The sequence below is a fragment of the Mixophyes fleayi genome, chromosome 8 (assembly GCF_038048845.1).
Source record: "Mixophyes fleayi isolate aMixFle1 chromosome 8, aMixFle1.hap1, whole genome shotgun sequence".
Classification (NCBI taxonomy): Eukaryota; Metazoa; Chordata; class Amphibia; order Anura; family Limnodynastidae; genus Mixophyes; species Mixophyes fleayi.
This window is the reverse complement of record NC_134409.1, coordinates 93419311-93441511: the sequence shown is the minus strand read 5'-3', so window position 1 is coordinate 93441511 and position 22201 is coordinate 93419311. Positions and strand designations below refer to the sequence as shown.

Below are 22201 nucleotides of genomic sequence, written 5' to 3'. Positions count from 1 at the left end.
CCTGCTGCACAGATACTTCTCTGGAGATGAGTGTGCTCTGAATCACAGAGCACCCACCTTGTGTAGCTAAAAGAAATAAAATTTAAAAAAATTAACAAAAATACTAAGCACAGTGATATTATCACTGTGCAGATCTTTAGCCCAACTCCTTGGGCACCTACATAAAATGGAATTCCGTTGGGGGTTGGCAGGGGAAGGGGCCTGTCGACAGCTAAAGAAATTAACTATTTAGGTGCCAAACTCCTCCCTACCCTACTCAACCCATGATTAAGCAGTGTCCCGCAGATGGATGAAAGAGAAAATCATGATCTCATCAAAAAAACGACATAAATATTGACAGACTTACCTCCAAAATGACTCTGCAGATATCCGATGGAGGCAGAAGGATGACAGCACCTCCTTCCGACTGGCCAGATCTCCGGCACCACTGTCTGAAGTCAGTGCCACCTGACTGAATTAAAATTTAAAGCGGCAATGTCGGGAGGTGGCACTGACTTCAGACAGTGGTGCCGGAGAGCTGGCCCCAAAAATATATCACTAATTACGGATACATATCTATAAACAAAATCACATTTATTAATAGCTATTTTAATATTTTTGATTATTGATTTTCATGACCTAACATACAAAAAACAAAATAAGACGTATCTTACGCCTTCGCCCTATTTAAACAGGGGAGGGTAGGATATGAACCAGACACATTATATCTTCCAATAAGTAAAGCTGTCCAAATTATCAGTCTCCAAGGGATGCTTAAGCTTCTGTGACACAACAAGAAATGGTCTCTTCGTTACTAAACCTGAGGTAATAGTTCACCAAATGGAAAGTTTATAGTACAGGGATTTATATGGTTGGTTAGAGTGGTACACGATTATCCTTGCCCCATTTCTTCAGAATTCGAAGGATGTATTCTACTTGTGTACTTCCAGTACTCCTCAGCAAATGTAGCACTTCCCTCAGTGTCTCTCTGTAAAGGTAAATCAAAATTATTTCAAGATTAAATAGATGCAAACCATCTTCAGATCCCCAAATGCTTTTTTTTTTACCAGATAATTTTTTTTACTTTTTCAAAAATCCTCTCATTTCCAAGTCCATTGTGGGACACTGTGACAATGGGATATATAGTAGGTAGAATTGGAGCCAGGACACTTAAATCTCAAATTGTTGAAGGGTAGAACCTCACCTATGCACCTTCCATATGTAGCCAACTTCAGTTTTATAACAAAGCTCAGAAGATAGTGCCTAACTATGTGCAACAGAATACCTAGAATGCAAACGACCAAACAAACAGTCAGAGCAATATATAGTGAGTAAGAAGTCCTCTTATCTTTCCTGCCATTGTGGGACACTGCGACTGAAACAGCTGCACTTAAGACTTTGTGCTCAAAGCCTGCATTCTGAGATGTAAAACCCTCCAACTTGTAGAATCTGGAAAAGGTGTGGACAGACGACCACTTAGTGCGCCAACCCAATTGTGTGGCTGAAGTACGATGACACACCGTCTAGGAAGTATCAACTGCCTTGGATAAATAAGCCTTCAGTCCAACCGGCACATGTCTAGTCGACTCAATATAAGCTAAACAAATAGTGGATACTATGCAACGAGCAATAGATTGCTTAGATGCTGGCTAAGCACGCTTGTGCACATCCTACAAAATGAAAAAGGTGATTGGACAAACCTGTACTGTCCACATAACATCAGAGACCAGACCACATTCAGAAGATGCAAAGCAGCAGCAGAATTTAGAGACTTAGGACACAAAATCAGAACAACCATCTCCTGGTTCAAGTAAAACCAAAAGAACCCCTTTGGCACAAAAAAGGGCTTTGTGCAAAGCACTCAACTGTCAGAATGAATAACCAGAGAAGCGGGGTTACAGCACAGTCCCGCCAACTGATACACAACACGCTGAAGAAATGACGCATAAAAAAACTGTTCTCTCTAATAAAGGAGATCTGCTGCTGAGACGCTTTTCTGTCTCTCCTCAAGATAATTTAGAATTACACTTGGGACAAGTGTAGTGTTGCACAGACTTTCCAGCTGACCCTTTAATCTTGGAGGTGTCTTTCTCAGATATATTGGAGAAATTTAAAACACACAGAAAGAATAGCATACACCAGACCTCCGCTTCCTTGCTATCTAAGAAATCTATAAGATGTCACACATATATACATTCAGTCACGAGTTAATAACACAAGTGTAGCAAATTATTATACTGCAGGCAGAGAATTATTTTCCAACAGAGAACAGTGCTTTCCACACTATTTATATAAATAAAATAAATATTTACATACTTGTGGAAAAAGCACTATCTTATATATGTTCTGCATTAAGAGGAGCAAGAAATCAGACCAGCTGCAGCAATAGTGGGGAGGAAATGGCTGCCTCCATAAAGGGAAGCCCGTCAAATGTGCAATGAAAGAAGCCACACCCCCTTAGGATTTCCATCTCTGTGACTGCTATCTGTTCATACTACAGCCTCTGAGCGGGACGGATGTCAAACAACCTGGGGTGAGGGAAGCAGACAGGCTACTCACCCCAGTTTCACTGTGCACCAGTAATATAGCCGCAACAAGTGTCCTCTCCATCAGAGATTTGTTTGAGTGGTTCCTCCTGTGGCCAAGCTGTTCACTTGATACAAGATCTGCTCATTGCCAAGGGGATGCCAGCAAGCTGTACATTCATCCCGCACTTGGATAGGAAGCTCTGTTCCGCTGCGGGAACTACATCAGTCAAATCCAGGGCACAGAGTCCCCCTAAAAAAGCCCTACTCCATTAACTAAAGAGGAAGATGACATCAGAAGGGAGGGGCATAGTATGGGTGGAGCTACCATTCAACAGTTTGAGATTTAAAGTGCCCTGGCTTCAATTCCACCTACTATACCCCACTGTCGCAGTGCCCCCCAAAGGTAGGAAAGAGAAACCATGTATTGCTGATTCCAAAAGGTAAAAAATTGCATTAATTTAATCTTTGGTTCATTAGTCATATAAAATAACTTACAAATTGAGTGTACTGTTGATTTATAAAATAGTCTTTGCAAGATATAGGGAGATAAAATGGGAGCATGATGTGTACAATGAACTGTAAAGCTGTAATCACCACAAGCATTGAACATGAGGATATATTTTCCAGGAGGCTCTACACAGAGTAATACCTCTTATGCAAGTGTGTATTTATATATTTTTTATTCAATGCTGACCATAAACTGTCATCTATTAAATCATGAGACACTTACTTAGGTTCACGACCTGCTAAGATCATCTGGAAGATTCCAACACAAGCTCCCCGCTTTCCCTCCCAGTATTCAGGACTTGGATCAAGTCTTTCTAATACATCAAAGGCCTTGGCGGCATAGTAAAACTGACCCATCTATTTAAAGCAAGAAAAAAATGTGTGTATTTATTATTAGAAAAAAATTCAAACAATAGAATAACAAGGGCTGACATGACATGCTATAATATATATAATATAGATTCAATTCAGATAGGTCCCCTCCATTTAGATTTCAGCATTTAAACATTTATACATAACAGTTCTAATTTTGTTTGGCCATTTCAGCCAGTCATTGCAAACCAGTGTTGTGGCTGGATCACGTAGAAATTATTTATTGTAGAAACTCATTTCAATTAGTGGTGCAGGTGCCAATTTATATCACTGCAAATGTACATATCTTTTTATTGGTATGTGAGGAAATGTGACTTTTGAGACAGTAATGTCATGTTTGGGGTTTGTAACTGTCTAGAGACAGGTAATTTCATGTTCCTTAGACATTTTCATCACTGAGTGACCAAAACATTTGTTGAGCCTGAAAGACAGGAGGAGGTAATTATACTTGCTGTTAGACTTCTTATGCAAGTGATTACAGATAATTGTGAGTTTTGCAAGTTAAACTGAGTTCAAAGCAAGATTTGAGAAATGTTATACCCTGATGGTAAACATTCAATAGAAAACTTGTGTAAATGTGCTAAAAACCTCCAGGCTGTGTTATGTGAAGGCTGCATGAAGCACCTGGATTAGTTAGAGGGGTAGGAGGCTAGATTACCTCATGCCAGGGTATCTGTGTAAATCTGTATAAAAAGCGCGCTGTATGACCATGTATCAGTATTATTCCATCTGTACTCTCTGGATATCACTAGTACCTCAAACTAGTGAGTGTGTAACTGTCCCTTTCAGGACTTCCTGAGCTAATAAATATCACTGTTTAAGGCACCTGCTTTGATACCTACTTACCTGCTGGAATTCCGATGACCTACAGATTAGACCAAATCTAATCCGTTATCTATAGGTTCTGCGTTTGGGACCCAGCATTCCAGTACCAACGCTCTGTCCCCTACCGTGCATCTCTGAGGGAACCATCTACAGCAACCCTGATCTAAAGGCAAGAGGTCAGGGGGTGTACCAGCAATGGGGTACACTAGCAGCGAGAGTTACCCAGAAGGACGCGGTTCTAGGTGCCACTAAGGAACCTAGTGGTGGCAGCAGCAAAAGCCCCTCCTACAGCGATTCGGGGGCGTAATTTGGGATAAAGAAAGGGGACAGTAGCAAGGCAAGCCCAGCCGGTCCCCAGCAACACAACAGACAGGGTGGCATAGGAGGTCCATGCTGGCACAGTTGAAATAAATAAAGCCAATCATTAGCAGTATTGGTCATACTGAAGAGATCAGTGACTTTCTACATGGCACTGTCATAGCATGCCACCCTTCCAACAAGTCAGTTCATCAAATTTTTTCCCAATTAGAGCTGCCTCAGTCAACTTTTGCTGTTATTGTGAAGTGGAAAGGAGACAACAGCTCAGACGTGAAACAGAAATTTAGAAGTGGTGGAATGGAAAGAGTAAGTAGAAAACTTAGGATTCCTTAGGATGTAAGCTCGTTTCTCCACGCCTGTTCTTCTGCTCCGTCCTTACTCCATTTGTCTGTCCCTGAGTTTCTGAAGCACTGGTACTTTGTGTTTACTGTTCTGTACTGTTTAACCCTGTATGGTTTACTGTTTGTACTATTTACGGCGCTGCGGACACCTTGTGGCGCCTAACAAATAAATGATAATAATAATAATGATAACATTAATAAGTAAATGGGATTTTATAGTTTTACAATTAAAACAGTAGGTTAGGTGACGAGATGGTATATCCCCATGGGTAAGGAACCTCTCCCTCTGTATATATATATATATATATATATATATATATATATATATATATATATATATATATATATATATATATATATATATATATATATACATACATATATATATATATATATACATATATATATATATATATATATATATATACATACATACACGCATACATACACATGCATACACACACACATATATATATATATATATATATATATATATATATATATATATATATATAGTAACAAAAGGAGGCATTTAGCTGGCAATATGCAGAGAAAGCAGGGAAGTAAAGTAAAACATTTGTGCAGTAATCAGTAATGCACCTAGATTGAATGTAAAGACCTATGTATGAAAAGCAATAGTTTAAATTTGGTTTAACTTACATGACTTGAAATCCTTCCTCTCAGCAAACAGACAGGGTGTGTCTGTTTGAATTACAGAGCCAGTGATGGGCGTTTCCTTTTAAAGAGAAGGTGGGTGTGTCACCTGTCCATCAAGCTAAGGCTGGGGGAGGAGTATCAGGTATAAAAGCTTGTTTATATCATTTGTGCATGGAGACCAACGCTGGGTGAGCTGGCTGGTCCTGAGAGAGAGCTGGACTATGTGTAGCTAGTGTTTAGGGTCTCCATGATTGCTGTGCAAGTATACAGTGTCAAAACATTTACCATCCTGACAATAAAGCACCATAAAAAGGAAGAAGTTGTTCGCGTGTGCTTCTGCAGTAGCGGGCTTTTGCCACAAGTGGTGACAGGAGTGGGATACTCCGGGAAGCAAGTTTCCGCTACCCAACCCATGCAGACGTCAACATGCAGGAAGTACTGAGAACCCTCGTGAATGTGGCCGCTGCGCAGCAACAGCAGCAAGCTCAGATGCTACAAGTCGCCGAGGCACAGGTGGAAAACACAAGGCTCTTAAGAGAAGAGTTAAGCCAGGTAAGACATGACAGAAATGAACCACTTGGTCCTGTTCTCCAGAAAATGTCGCCAGGTGATGACATAGAAGCATATCTGGTGTCCTTTGAGAGACTTGCAAAAAGGGCAAAATGGCCTCCTAAAGATTGGGCTGAGAGGCTGGCGCCATATCTGACTGGTGAAGCTCAGCGAGCATATATGGATCTAGATGAGGAACGGGCCTCTGATTATTTGTGCCTAAAGTCTGAGATATTGGCTCGCATTGGAGTTTCCGGGCCAGGCTGAGCCCAGCGCTATCACCAATGGTGCTATGTTAAAGAAAAAACGGTCAGAACTCAAGTGGCTGAGCTTTCTAAAATGTAAAGAAATGGCTGCAGCCTGAAGAGAATTCGCCTTCTCGGATTATTGAAGTTCAGGCGATAGATCACTGCATCCGGGGGCTGAACCGCGATTTGCAAAGGTGGGTTCTGCAATCAGACCCACAAACTTATGAAGAGCTTGCCACCGTGGTAGAAAGGTTTTGTGCGCTACAGCAAATGACTAAAGAACCTGCATTTGTGCCAAAGCCGCTGCCACGCCAAAAGCCAGGTTTGACAATCCTTGCTACAGGGCCTAATGGCAAAACTGCTATGGACAGAGGGCCAGGTGCAAAGCTGTCTAATCTGAAGTGTTTTGAATGTGGTGAGCCAGGCCACTTTAAGGCAGGCAATATGCAGAGAAAGCAGGGAAGTAGAGTAAAACATTTGTGCAGTAATGCACCTAGATTGAATGTAAAGACCTATGTATGAAAAGCAATAGTTTAAATTTGGTTTAACTTACATGACTTGAAATCCTTCCTCTCAGCAAACAGACAGGGTGTGTCTGTTTGAATTACAGAGCCAGTGATGGGTGTTTCCTTATAAAGAGAAGGTGGGTGTGTCACCTGTCCATCAAACTAAGGCTGGGGGAGGAGTATCAGGTATAAAAGCTTGTTTATATCATTTGTGCATGGAGACCAACGCTGGGTGAGCTGGCTGGTCCTGAGAGAGAGCTGGACTATGTATAGCTAGTGTTTAGGGTCTCCATGATTGCTGTGCAAGTATACGGTGTCAAAACATTTACCATCCTGACAATAAAGCACCATAAAAAGGAAGAAGTTGTTCACGTTTGCTTCTGCAGTAGCGGCCTTTTGCCACAATATATTATATATTATATATATATATATATATATATATATATATATATATATATATATATATATATATATATATATATATATATATATATACATATATATATATACACATATATATATACACACACATATATATATATATATATATATACACCTCACGTATTTTCTGTTCCACTTAATTATAAGATTATATGGGAAAGGAATCTATACCTCTTCTTTTAGTATGTGCTTACTGTTTGTACAAAATAGTAAATTGTAATACACAAAGTCACAAAAAGGTACACTGTTATGGAATATGATGGTGCAATAGAAAGCCAGATTTTTGTACTTGTGTTAAATTCACTGAATCCATTTAGGGACACTGGAACCATGGGAATATGGAGGCTCAGGCAGGCATTGGCAGTATCAAAAATATGGCACAGAAACTGTACTCCTCCCACTATATATCTGCCTGCTGTGAGTCAGCGATTTTACTAACCAAACCCAACAGAACAGAGAGAGAAAGAAACAAGCAAGAGAAAGAGAGAGAGAGTAGAACAAAGCCCTTCCACATGCATTCACCTGGAGAACACCAAAATCATGGGGAAATTCCAGAGCAGACCTTAAGGGAGGGCATGCTCTGAAATTGCTGTACACAGAAACTTTTGTCCAAAACTACTCTTTGGATACAAACACATTGACCTTGATAATTTTATGAATGTTAGCAGGCGCGGCGGCCGCGGGCACCGCCGTGACTCTCACCTTCTCTCTGCAGCTGTCCCAGCCGTCATTTCCGGGGTCTTCGTTCCGGTTGCCTGGGCAACAACCGGGACGCTATAGTTCTCCTGCCGCCGTGCTCGGCCAGCTGTCAAACAGCCGGGCGCGCGCATGCAGGTCTGTGTAGAATGAGCTGCTCAGCATTTGTCATTAGCAGCAACTCTCTCTTCCCTAATTGGTTTGCGGGATTATGTATTATATTAGGCTGCTCCTGGGGATTCTGGAGGGCTCTTCCCTGATTGGTTACTTGGACTATTTAAGGCAGTGAGGACTGAGCCTCACTGCCGGTTATAGCGTCCTGTTCCAGTTCTACTGCATGCTCTCTCTGTTCCTGTGATTGGTGTTAATCTGTGATTGACTACCCGTGTATGACCTTTGCCTGTTTCTGGAACTTGAACCTCTGCTTCTGACCCTGACCTATTGCTTGAACCTGGACCTTGAATCTCTGCCCGAGACCCCGATCTTAAGCCTGTCCTTGGACTCTGAACCTGTGCCCCCTGACCTTGGTTTTTTCCTTGGAAACGTTTGTCTGCTACTGGCTGACCCTAGCCTGGACCCCACGCTGCCGCCTGCCATAACACTCTCTCCCTGGGTTCTCCTTCGCCGGTACACATCTCACGACCCTTTGTTGTCTGCAGCCAAGTCTGTCCCCACCACTAGGGGCAACAGTGAATACCAGACTTCAGAGCAGACTCCGGGTTTTGCTGTACCGGCTGGAGGAGTTCCTAACAATGAACATATGAACAGGACACCAGGTGGCTGCCCGACACAGCTGCTCAGTCGAGGCACTGTGTCGCTTCACCCAGGAGGCTGGCTGACTTTCGATGATCTAAAGTCATAACCGGGTAAGTGCTCAGAGCCCTGACAACACTGAACAATAGAAGGAATCCCTCCTCTTTGGAAGCTCGACCAGGACCTAAAATTGTAATGACTACATCTTTAGTTAAGTGGAATTTTGAATGAAGGCATTTACCAGAAACGACTTTGTATCCCTTGTTGTTGAGCAGTAATGCTCCACCTTGTGGTTTAATTGAGATACTATCATGTCAATATCCAGATGACCCCATTTGTCCACAAAACCAATGGGTGACCAGCTCATTCTCTGAGGTGTAGAGCGCACAATCTAATTCCCAGTTTTCCACCCCTGCAATGAAACTGCAGATATTGCTGGAAAATTCTGATTCGTCCAGTGGTTTCCTTTATTGCCATTCTTGGTGCCTCTGTGATGTATGCAACCACTGTGGCATTGTCTGATTAAAATTTTAATGGCCGCCTTCTGTAGTAGAGTCTGACCTTTTAGTAGAGTGCTTAATACCATTCTCAGGGCTAGTATATTAAAGGCAAGTTTTAACTCCTCTATAGACCACAGGGCCCGCAGATATAGAGCAACAACTTCCCATCCCTGAAGGCTGGCATCCATCGCCACTATTGTCCACTCCCAAATTGCAAATGGACGACACCTGTTATGTATGTCGACCCTGAGCCACCAAAGGGGAGAGCGACGGTCGGACTGTCTTCATTTTTTTATGTATGATGCATTTTGATTATGTTTTTATAATCTTATGACACTGCTTGTCCCCCTGCATGGGTTTAGTTTTATTGTTACAAGCCTAATGTTATGTTTTTTTTTTTTGCTAAGGATAATAAGAAGAAATGCAATACAATTTTATCTGATTTTAAAAAATATTAAAAGGTCTGAAAATCTGTTTCACAAAATGTGAATTCTACATATGTTTTGTAACTATTATATAATAAATGAAATAAAAAAAAAGGAGTTCTTACTTTGTAGCAGTCATTGGCAATAAGCTGGAGGAGGCTAAATGATTCTCCAGAGGTTTCCATTTTCAAATAGAGCTCCCATGCCATCCTCGGCTTCTTGTTCATGATATCTTGAAATTAACGTTAAAGAAAAGGTTACAAAAAAGCATTGCATTAACTGGTCCCCACTCCTTAACTGTACTAGGAAGGGGACACAATTTAAATAACCCAAAACGATTATGCAATGCATTCAGTCAATGAGATATATAATGGCAAATACAAAAACCCCTACTTCACAACACCAAATTCTCTTAAGCTTCTATCGACCCCAGTGTTCAGTGCCACATAGAACTTAAGTTAATAACTTGGATAAATGAGCAGTACACATTAATAGCAATGTATTACCACATTAGTAGCAATCTATGCCACTGCAGAAATTTTTATAAAGGTGTGATAATTACATAATGTTACAGAATATACAAAAAAGTGTCAAATACATCAGCAAATTATATAAATTATATATAAATATATCCTATTCAAGGACACAAACAGCTACAATTTGAGCAATTAAAATCTGTATTTTAAGTATATTTTTGGCGTGTTAAGGTTTCAAATTACCATCTGTAACTAAGGTGACTAAAATTGCCATGTGCTTAGATTTAATTTTCCTGATTAAGAAAGATTTGATGCCTGAATTTCAGTGTGAACTTGGATGTGCGTAAGGTGTGATGCGCGTTAGATTACTTACAACAGCGGGCAAGCCAGCTCAAGTAGATATAATCATTTTTTAACTTCTCACTCTGTATTAATAAGAACACCTAAGATAAAAGCACAAATGAAGAGACCAAATTAAAAGACACAATGAGCAATACAATAATTCTAATGTTCAAATAGCAATTAAAAGTACAGAGTGATTCAAAAGTCGCAGTACACCCTTTTATTTCAAAAACTCTACAGGAAATTGGGAAACCTGAATACTCCAGTAAGGTATGGGTGACGTGGTCTATCTTTTACGGTATGTACCAAACATGGGCGCCATCTTGAAATCGGCCCAATTCCTGTAGAGTTTTTGAAATAAAAGGGTGTACTGCGACTTTTGAATCACCCTGTACTTATGCAAGACTGGGCACCGGCGCCCCCATCTAAGTGGGAGTGGCATTTGACAAGTGGGTGTGTCCAACCTAATGTGGGTGTGGCTAGCACTTTACTAAAATAATTCATATATTATAATATATATATATATATATATATATATATATATATATATATATATATATATGTACACACACACACATGTGCATTTTTAATTCTTTGCAAAACATTTTTACTTTATTAATTTGTCCTTTATGGGGGGAAATATATTTTTATTTGTACTCCTATTGCAATAGTATGTATTAATATAGGGCTCAATGATAATAAAGAAGTTACCACCAGCGATATTCACAGCCCATCATTCGCAAAGGCTTCCCTATTCCTTGGCATGGGGAAGTCTATTCAACGAGTATTATGACACTAATGCCATGACACCTGTTCTGTTAATAGACCAAAAGCATAAAAAAATACTTTATTCATAGAATAAATCTTCAGATATGAGCAACTCAAAACAACTAGGTAAGAGTGCAATTTTGTACCTTTGGGACGAAAAATTGCTTTCACCTTTAAATGAGGCCAGATATGTTCCTCTACTGCATCTCCGCTCTACCAATTGTTTCCCGGTACTTTACACAAATCAATTCAAAATACTTCTATTAATATACAAAGCCATAACAAAAGTATTCCCTCAAAGAATTTAGAAGCATTTACGATGTACAATTGAAGGTCCAGACTCCCTCAAAATATTATTGTTTTATTGCTGTATCTGTTTTTAAGCAATGATAAATTCTCTGTCTTATTTTACTATCTCCCTAGGCTATATACAGGACATGTTCAGCTTCAAGACAGGATGAGGTTTACATAAAATACTTTTGTTGTAAATAGACTCACTTTTCTGTGTTTGCCGCTGCTCTCTTCCCTTGTATGTAAAGGTGGTGGTGGCTGAGCCTTTTTAAAAAAAACTGCTGAAGATTTGTCTGCTATGGTTTAATGGAAGAGCAAGGTAAAAGACTCCTCGCTATGTGTTCCAATGTAAGCCTATATAAATATATATGTCTTTATGTAGATCACGCCCCTACCTCCAACTAGTAGAATCCTGGGTTCCTTCGATCACTGTGTTCTCAAGTTCTAACAGATTTTTTCTTCAGCCTTTTACCGTCCTGCGTTCCGCCCGATATCTGACTCCGTGCCCAGAGGAATCGCCGCTCTAATTCAGCTCCCCTTCAAGCAACAATCCATTCCCGGCAATGCAGTGGAACGCATGTGCGTTCCAACAACAGGAAGTTCTGCATTTGAAACGCAAAAGCGTTCCAAATGCCGAACTTCCTGCTTTCGGTGGAACGCACATGAGTTTCACTGCATTGCCGGGAATGGATTGTTACTTGTAGGGGAGCTGAATTAGAGCGGCGATTCCTCTGGGCACGGAGTCAGGTATCGGGCGGCTGCACCCCCTTGGGCTTGCGCCCGGGGCGGTCGCACCGCCCGCACCGCCGTCGTTACGGCTCTGATCGTGGCATGCGAACAGCAGTTAGTTACTCTAGCTCAGCTCTGCACAAGCTCACGCCTTTGCTTATTCTCACAAATATAAAGTATTGAATATTTCTGTATTTTGTTGGTAAATGTTGCAGTAGCACTGATAAAACAAAGCTGTTTTAGGATCTACTGAACTACCATCTCTATTCAGCTGCTGGAGTCACTGATCTCAACTGTCCACGGAGCTAAATTGTAAATGCTTCTCTTTGGCTGCTGGACCCTCTGCACCCAACTGTCAGCATCCTGGACTTCATTGTGTCAGAGCTGCAGAAACTGCCTACTTTATTAACCCCTGCCAGGGGGGTGGTAAAGCATCCTTCATTTCCTCCATTGCCCTGCACAATTTGGATCCATTGCTCTTTCCCACTTCCTTATTACCTACCCTGCTAATACACATTCATCCACAACTCTCCATTATACACCTACTCTATATACATTCTCTCTTTCTCCTTTTCATTTCACCACACTTCTCTCCAAACTCCTCTTCTTACTCCATCATCCTTTTTCTCCCTTCCCTATTTCTCCTACTTTCCTCCTCACTAGTCTGCATACAAAACGGTTTTGTTTCCTGCACCCACCACACTCATCAGCCTACATAAACAGAAATAAACCTCACACCCACAAAACATCCTCACATTTCCTGTTCTCACCCTGCTCCATTTCATGTCTTCTGGCGACAACTTACCTAAGCCTGGCCTTCATACAATCCCAATTATCTGCTAACCTTCCTCGCTCCACCCCAAAACTTTCCATCCACCTTGCACTGCCAACCTTATCCACTACCCTCTATTAAAGTAATTCTATCGCTTTCCAATAAGCATTGTCTAAGCCAGGCCTGTCCAACCTGCGGTCCTCCAGGTGTTGTGAAACTACAAGTCCCAGCATGCCCTTCCAGCTATCAACAGGTTGTCTACTGGCAAAGCATGCTGGGGCTTGTAGTTTCACAACACCTGGAGGGCCGCAGGTTGGACAGGCCTGGTCTAAGCGATTTGTGTTTCCAAAGTACAAAGTAATTTATTTAGCAGATGCAAAATGTAGCAGTTCAATACATAATTATAATACAGTACAGTATTATACCAGCCGATACCAAAGATAAATACATACATACCGCCGCGCCCTTCGCTGCGCAAAGCTGTGCTCACTGGTACCAGCGTACAGTACTTCACTCCAGAATACTGTGGTCAGAGAATGACTGAAGCCAGTGACAGCACAGCTATATTATATACACTCAGTGTTACAGAGAAGACAATGCAGATGACGTGTCTTGCTTCTATAGGTCCAGGCTTCAGGAGGGTCCAGTGTAAACAGGTCATAGTTCAAACAACCCCCTCCAAGGGTGAGGGACAACATTCCAGATGATTCTCCCACCAGTTTAAGCTAGTCTATTAACAATTCACAGTCAGTAACAGTTTAAACATTTATTCCCTAACATCGCTAACTGGAGTATGCAATATGCGATCTCTTCGGCGAATGAACCAGGCAACTGCTGATGAATAGGGGATTAAAACGATACTAAACAGGACATGTTTCCTGTAACCTGAACCTTAAATAACACTAAAGTGTACATATAATCATAATATATAAACTAATAATAAACTAAATACTATCTGCTCATAAATCACTGTGAAATGGAAACAATATAAATATGAAATATATATAACTAAATGTTAGAATGCGAGTGTGTGCATACGTATTTTACCGCGTGATCGCACCATGCCACGTGATACAAGGTATACTGATCGCAATCACACAGTAAAACAATATTAACCAATATACTTTAATTCATCCAATTATACGACTTCGACACCTCTCTTCTCTTCTACTATGCATTCTGGAGCGCCAGATCTATTTGTAACAAACTTGCATCCATTCGTGATCTATTAATTTCTATTAATTTCTAAATCCCTCAAACTCATTGCCATTACAGAAACCTGACTCATCTAGTATGACACTACCTCCCATGCAGCTCTGTTCTACAAAGGACTCGCCCTCAAAAACACTCCCAGACCACCTGGAAATAGAAAGGTGGTAGAGTAGGCATTCTGCTGTTTTCAAACTGCACCGTCCAAGTTATAACCACTGAACCCTTCATCTCCATCTCTTCCTCCAAAATGCACTATCCATCTATTTTATCATTTCCACCTTTGTGCTGCTGTAATTTATCATCCCCCAGGTCCAGTTTGCCAATTCCTTGGCAATCTTATGGTTTGGCTCATTTATTTCCTATCATTTGACCTGCCTACTCTCATACTAGGTGATTCAGACACCATCAATGATCATCCCACTGTCTCTTCTACCGCTAAACTTCTATCCCTTACTTCCTCCTTTTGGTCTCTTCCAGTAGATTTCATCTCCCACCTACTGTGATGGATACCCCTTGACATTGCCTTCTCCTGCTATTGCTCCATCTCTAGTTTCTCCAACTTAGCCTTCCCAACCTTCGACCACAACCTCCTTTCCTTCAGCCTCACTGTACCTCATGCCAACCCATCTGCACCCAAATCTACTCATACAAAGACACAGAAGTACTCTTAACCCAATCCACTTTCATTTTCATCAATAAAACTAATTTCTCTTGACTCCACTAATCTGCCTTAATAAAGCTGTCTCTTTCTACAACAAAACACTCATTTCAGACAATGCAGATCCAGCTACCACATACAGTCTCCGACGATCCAGCCCCCTACCATGATATACGAAAAAGAGACACTACCTGCAAAAATGCTCCCATACTGCAGAGCGCCACTGGAAGAAATATCGTTCCTATCCAGATTTCCACCGCTATAAGTTCATCCCCCAATCTTTAATCTCAAGCTTCAACTGTCTTCTCTGCCCATCTGAACCACATCCCCCTTCCTCAACCACAGACCATATTATGCCACCTACTTCAAAGACTATATGGACACCATTTCACAAGATATTTCCTCATGCCAAATTCCACCCACTCCACCCACTCTATCCACCTTCTACTACACTCCTCAATCAACCCTCAATTCATTGTCTCCTGTAACTAAAGACAAAGTCTCTGCACTCATCTCATTATCACTCTATACCTACAACCTGTTCCCTCGATCCTATTCCCTCCTAACTTCTCTACACCCTCTCCCCCACTACATGTCCACATCTAGCTCACCACTTCAACTTGTCTCTCTCCAATGACACATTTCCGTCCTCATTTAAACATGTGCCCATCTCTTAATCTAGCCTCTCTCTCCAACTGCCGTCTTATTTCTCCCCCCCCCCCCTTTGCCTCAAAACTACTTCAGCGAATGGTGTACAACCAGCCTTACTTTCTCTCCTCTCACTCCATTCTCGCTCACTGCAATCAGGTATCAGCCTCTAACATTCCATTGAAATGGCTCTCACAAAAGTGATCAATGATCTACTTACAGCAAAGTCTAAGGTTCATTTCTTCGTATTCATCACCCTGGACCTCTATGCTACTTTTGACATGGTTGATCATCCTCTTTTACTACATACCTTTTACTACATTGGCTTTCACTTGCTTCCTATCAAACCGTTCTGTTCTTGGCCCTTTAGTTTATACACTGTACACCTCTTCTCTTGGGGAACCAATTAATTTTATCAGCCTCCAGCACCAACCCTATGCTGAAAACACCCAAACCTATTTATCTTCTAGATAGCTTAAATTTGACCTCTCTCCTTTTGCACTGTAATTTCCTCATTCTCCCAAGTTCACTGCCTGTCACACTTGACCCAGCCCTCCACCTTAGAAACATTGCAGAATACTCCCTTTTCTTACCAAACATGTTACCAAAACTCTTATTCATTCTCTAATCTTCTTCCGCCTTGACTACTGCAACATCCAGCTATTTGGCATTCCCCTCACCCATATATCACGCTTCAATTCATTCTAAATACTAGTGCAAGACTAATCTTCCTCTCTCACCACTCCACTTCAGCTGCACCACCAGCTCCTGGTGTCCTCAAGAAACCAATTAAAATTGCTCACCCTTACCTACAAAGCCCCCAACAACACCACCCCTTAATATATCTCAAATCTTTCTGAAAACCCAAATCTTTATTAAAGCTTAACTTATCCCTGATGACATTACGCACACAACTGCACCCTCACCACTCCTATCTCAAACCACTCGCTTCTCTTGTTTGTGTCCTCTTCCACTTACAATGTAAACCTCTCATGAGCATTTATTTTATCTACCTTGTATGGCCCTGTTCTATGTATGCACTGTGGCACGTTGCAAATCTATAATTAATAATAATTATTATTTATTATTGTAATATCTTCTATAGAATGGTAAAGAAAAAAACCAATATATAACAAATGAACTGGGCAGTATCACCTTTTAATTAAATTTTACCCTACAGAAAGCCTTACTGTAAGGTTGATCCAAATAGCCTATGTAAAGTCAAAAGGCGCTCTCAGCAAGCCCATCACAGCTTGAAATTTTTTGCAAGGTAAAGTACATTTTTTAAAATTGTGTTGTAAAAATAATTAGAAGTTGCGGTTTGGTGGACTGTACTTATTGTAATGTGTCTGTTTTTGTCCATATTGGCACCACAACTTAAAAATATTGAAATTCAGCATGATCTTGAAAAGAATTCCAGACATGGATCTAATTGGGGATCATTTTTAAAGTATGAAAAATATATAAAATAAACAAATAAAATCAAGTTTTATCATTTGGAATCATAGCGAGTGAAACAAATCAGTTACAATATAGAAAAAGATAATGGATGGGTCCTGCTTTGAACTTTGATATCACAGTTCCAGCACTGTATCAATATAAGTATATTCTCATACTGGACCACTCTTCTGGATCGTTCAGGAGACTTTCGAAGAACAGGTAGGTCTCTCAAATTCTCTTTAGCTGCATCCCCTACCACACCCCTGCATTTCACCTCCTCTCTGGAAAAAATAAAAAGCAGGCAAGTATCTATATATTAAAGGGAAACATAGTAACATAGTTGATGAGGTTGAAAAAAGACACCAGTCCATCAAGTTCAACCTATTTTGGATCTCCTGCGATCCTGCACTTATATTTGAAATTGATCCAGAGTAAGCAACCGCCAATCTGTTTCAATTGTGAAAATCTCCCCAGACTCAATATTGCAGTCCTATTTTTACCCTATATCCACTACTATTCTTCATTTCAATTACAATCGTATCCCTGGATACACTTTTACGCTAAAAATTTGTCTAACCCTTTATTAAACATATCTATTGAATCTGCCATCACAACCTTGCCTGGCAATGAATTCCATATCTTGACTGCCCTTACTGTAAAGAGCCCCTTCCTTTGCTGGTTGTGAAATTTTCTCTCCTCTAACCTTAGGGGGTGACCGTGTGTCCTGTGTATAGTCCTTGGGCTAAAAAGTTCCCATGAAAGTTCTCTGTATTGACCCCTAATGTATTTGCACATAGTAATCATTTCTCCCCTTAGACGCCTCTTTTCCAAAGTAAACATGCCTAAGCTGGCTAACCTTTCCTCATAACTTAATGACTCCATACCCTTTATCAATTTTGTCGCCCTTCTCTGAACCCTTTCTAGTTCCAACTTATTTTGTTTATAGAGTGGTGCCCAGAACTGTACTGCATATTCAAGATGAGGTCTTACCAACGATTTATACAGTGGCAAAATTACACTGTCTTCCTTTGCATCTATGCCCCTTTTAATGCATGCCAATACTTTGTTTGCCCTTGCAGCTGCTGCTTGACATTGAGCACTATTGCTAAGTCTACTGTCTACGAGCACTCCCAAATCCTTTTCCATTATAGATTCTGCTAAATTATTTCCATTTAATTTATAGATTGTGTTCTTGTTTTTGATCCCTAAATGCATAACCTTACATTTATCTATGTTAAACCTCATATTCCATTTGGCCACCCAATCCTCCAGTTTATTTAAGTCCCTCTGTAGAGAAGCTACATCTTTCTCTGATTTTATTACCTTACAGAGTTTAGTGTCATGTGCAAAAATAGAAACTTTACTCTCTAATCCATCACTAAGGTCATTAATAAATATATTAAAAAGGAGCGGACCCAGCACGGAACCTTGAGGTACTCCACTTAAGACTTTTGACCAAGTAGAAAATGTTCCACTTATCACAACTCTCTGTTCCCTATTCTCTAAGCAGTTTTCGATCCAAAAATTCTTCACCACACCAAGTTACAACTAATATATATATATATATATACACACACACACACACACACACACACACACACACACACACACACAGGGCCGCCATCAGGGGGGTACGGGGGCTACTGTTGTAGCGGGCCCGGGCTCACCAGGGGGCCCAGCGGCGGCGCAACACAAACTTACCAGGGGGCCCCCGTGTCTTCCAGTCTCCGTTGGTCTGAACTGCGTCTCTGCTGCTCTCCGCTGCTCTCTGCTGCTGTCTGTTGCAGTCTTCAGCCTGGCTGTCAGCGTGACAGCAGAATGCAATCGCAGGGGTGGAGGAATCATTTCCCTGCCTGTGACAGCCAGGCAGCTGTCAATCATGATCGCAGGGGCCTGCGTCTCATACACACATATATATATATATATATATATATATATATATATATATATTGTAGGGTGGGGGGGGGCTCTCGTTCGAGAGCTTACCTTGGACGTCTGCACTTGTCAGGGGTTTAGTAGGGATTGGTGCCGCCGTTACGGATACTTCGGGTGTTCCGATTGCCGATCTGTTTGTTTCTGTTCTTGGTTTTGCCGTGGCGCAGCCTGTGGATAGAGAAGAGATAAGGGGGGGGGGGGAGAGAGAGGAGGGAGAAGGAGAGAGAGAGAGAGAGAAAGAGAGGGGGGGGGGGAGAGAGAGGGGGGGAGAGGGAGGATATGTGGGGGTGATCGGGATGTGTTGTGGAGAACACAGATACCTAGTACCTTACAATATACTTATAGGGCTTATATAAGTTTATAGCTCTTTTGCTGGTGTGAGTTATTTAGCCCTGTTTGGCGGCCCTATTGGCACTGTATATTGCGGGGGTAAGGTACCTCTTGTGAGGGGTGTGGTAGGACGATGAGGGGTATTAAAGAGCTCTTATATGGCTAGAGCTGAGATAAAGAGGCAGTGTGTGGTGTGCTGGCCTCTATTAATATGTTGTGTTGCTGTGTGTATGGGATAGGCGCTATATACTATGCGTGGTGGTGAGTGGGGATGAGTGGTGTAGAGAGAGCTGTTTGGCTTTTGCTGAGGAGCTCTTATAAGAGCATTTGGTATCTTACAGCTGATCTTGTTGAACTGTGGTTTGAGCGCTGCGGAAAAACGGGTCTTCTTGCTGTTTTAAGCGGCGATGTTGTGGCTGTGGGTTAAACTGGGCTGTTTTTTTCTCTTTTCTTTTCCTGTAGTTTCCTGTGCAGGACTTCCGGTTTTGGTGGAGCGCAGACTGCGTTCCACTGCGGTTCCTGCTTGTTTCCTTGTGAGTTTGCTTACCCCTTTGTTCCTGGAGCTGATTGGGGAAGTGATTTCCAGGGTGGAGGTAGCTTTTCACGTGGTCGTTTTCTGTAGTGTGTGGGGTCCAACGCGTTTCGTCCTTAGACTTCGTCAGGGATGTGTCCTCTTTGTATGTTACTGCTTTTATAATGAGAGGTGTCCTGGAAAAAAGAGCGGGAGTGCGGGCGGGAGTGCGGGCGGGAGGGCGGGCGGGGGGAGGGGGGGGGGTTGATCGTTATATATTTTATTGTGAATTATTGTGTTTATTTATTGGAGTGGAGAGTGGGTAGCTGGGGGCTTAAGGTGGCGTGGCGTGTTGCGGTATATTTTCACTTTTATTACGTCTCTCTTGTTTGATGTGTGTGTGTTATAGACGGGGGCTGGCTGGCCGTGCATGGTTATCTGCTGCGATGTAGCGTGTAGTAGCATGGGTGACGTGTTGGTTAGATCCATGTGGGTGTGCTAGTATTGTGGGCTGGGGATTGGTTGGGGGATAAGTGGGCGTGTCTAGTTTGTTGAATGGAATATTTGTACCTATGATGGGGTGCTGAGGGTTATAGAGTGTGATTACGGGATAGTTGTGGGATATGATGACCGGTGTGTGTGTAAGGGGCGTGGCCTGTTACGGGGCTATGTGTTGGTGGGACGGGTGTGGCGGGTCCAGGTGTTCTCTCCGTTGTATATATTTAGGTGGGTTTACTGTTTGTTGGTTAGATATGTACAATTAAGTAATTGGCTAAGGAGGGGTGAGCATTACAATGATGTGTTTAAATTTATAGCTATGGGGTGGGGGCAGATCCTCTAAGTGTTACTAATTATGGGGTTTTAAGTGGGTGGGGGTGGGGTGGGGGTGGACTTTTTAATTTATGCTGAGGGAGACCTGGTACATTATGATATAAAGAGAGGGAGGGCGTTTATAATTAGGTTTCAAGGATGGGGTGTGAGTGTGGGGATGTAGAGTGTGGTTTTAATGGGGGGGGGGGGAAGTGGGGTGGTTAAACTGGTATATGCTTTATAGTTGGTTGTTGTTATGTGGTTAGGGGTCTGGAACTATGGTAAGTTTTTAAAGAGTTGTGATCTTATTTGTGTTTTTGTTCTCATGGTTTTATTTTTATTTTAAATTAATTTATAATTTTATTATTTTGGAATTTTTTTATTATATTTTTATTTTATTTTGGGATTATTCTTGGGGTACTTGCGTTAAGGAGGCGGGGGGGGGGGGGGGAAATACCAAGGGGGGGGGGAGGGGAGGGGGAGAGGGAGAGGGTTATACTTACAGAAAGACTCCTAGATCAAAGTCTATGTTTAGGCCTTGCGGTGTGAGGGTCCCTAGTGTGTGGATCCATCTTGCTTCTTCTTTTGATATTTGTTTGATGTAATCTCCTCCTCTCCATGGTTTGTGGATTTGTTTGATTCCTATGAATTTTAATCCTGTTGGGTCTTGTTGGTGTGACTTTTTGAAGTGTTCTGATACGCTGTGATTTTCCATTCCTTTTTTTATGTTTCTCATGTGTTCTGGAATCCTCGTCTTCAGGTTTCTTATTGTTCTTCCCACATATTGGAGTCCGCATGGGCATTCTAGTAGGTATATTATACCTGTGGAGTCGCAGGTCATTTTGTCTTTTATTTTGTATTCTTTACCGCTTGTGTTTGATCTGAATTCTGTTGTTGGTTTGGTTGAAGAGAGTTTCGTTGTCCTGCACGCCAGGCATCTGTTGCAGTGGTAGTATCCTTTTCTCCCTTCTTTTAGCCAGGTTTCTTTGTTTATCTTTTCTTTGTCGTTGGTGGGAATGAAGCTGGTCGTTATCATGTTCTTTAGGTTTCTTGCCTTTCTATATACTATCCTTGGTTTTGGTGGTAGGTATTTCTTTAGTTGTTCGTCTTCCATTAGGATGTGCCAGTGTTTTTTTAGGATGTTTTCTAGCTTTTTATGTTGGCTGTGGTAGTTTGTGATGAAGAGTGGTGTTTTGTTCTCTTTTTGTTCTTTCTGTTTGTAGTGGAGTAAGTCTTCTCTCTTTAGGTTTTCTGCTTTTTCAAGTTCTTTCTCCAGGTGATCTCGATCGTAATTCCTGTCTCTGAATTTCTGTTTCATTGCCTCTGCTTGTTCTTTGAAGGTTTCTTTGGTGGAGCAGTTTCTTCTTAGTCTTCTGAACTGACCTCCTGGAATGTTTTTAAGCCATGTTTTGTGGTGGTTGCTGTTTGCTGGTATGTAGCTATTGCAGTCGACCGGTTTCAGGTACGTTTTGGTTTGGATGGTGTTGTTCTTGATGTAGATGGTGAGGTCCAGGAAGTTTATCTCTGTCTTGCTGTGGCTGGAGGTGAAGCTAAGGTTAAGGTCGTTGTTATTGATGTACGTTAGGAAAGATTGGAGTTCCACGTCGTTGCCTTTCCATATGAATAGGATGTCA

General features: G+C 41.5%; 1 protein-coding gene across 3 annotated transcripts in view; it reads right to left on the bottom strand.

Moving 5' to 3' along the window:
- Positions 1–578: 578 nt before the first annotated feature.
- IFT56 (intraflagellar transport 56) overlaps positions 579–22201 on the bottom strand; it is a 116728-nt gene continuing 95105 nt past the window's right edge. For all 3 annotated transcript variants that reach the window (XM_075182888.1, XM_075182887.1, XM_075182889.1), the window contains 4 exons: positions 10495–10564; positions 9771–9877; positions 3238–3371; positions 579–967 (listed from right to left, as the gene is read on the bottom strand). In XM_075182888.1, coding sequence (XP_075038989.1) covers positions 856–967; positions 3238–3371; positions 9771–9877; positions 10495–10564 — 423 coding nt within the window. In that variant the 3' untranslated portion in view covers positions 579–855. The remainder of the gene's footprint in view (positions 968–3237; positions 3372–9770; positions 9878–10494; positions 10565–22201) is intronic.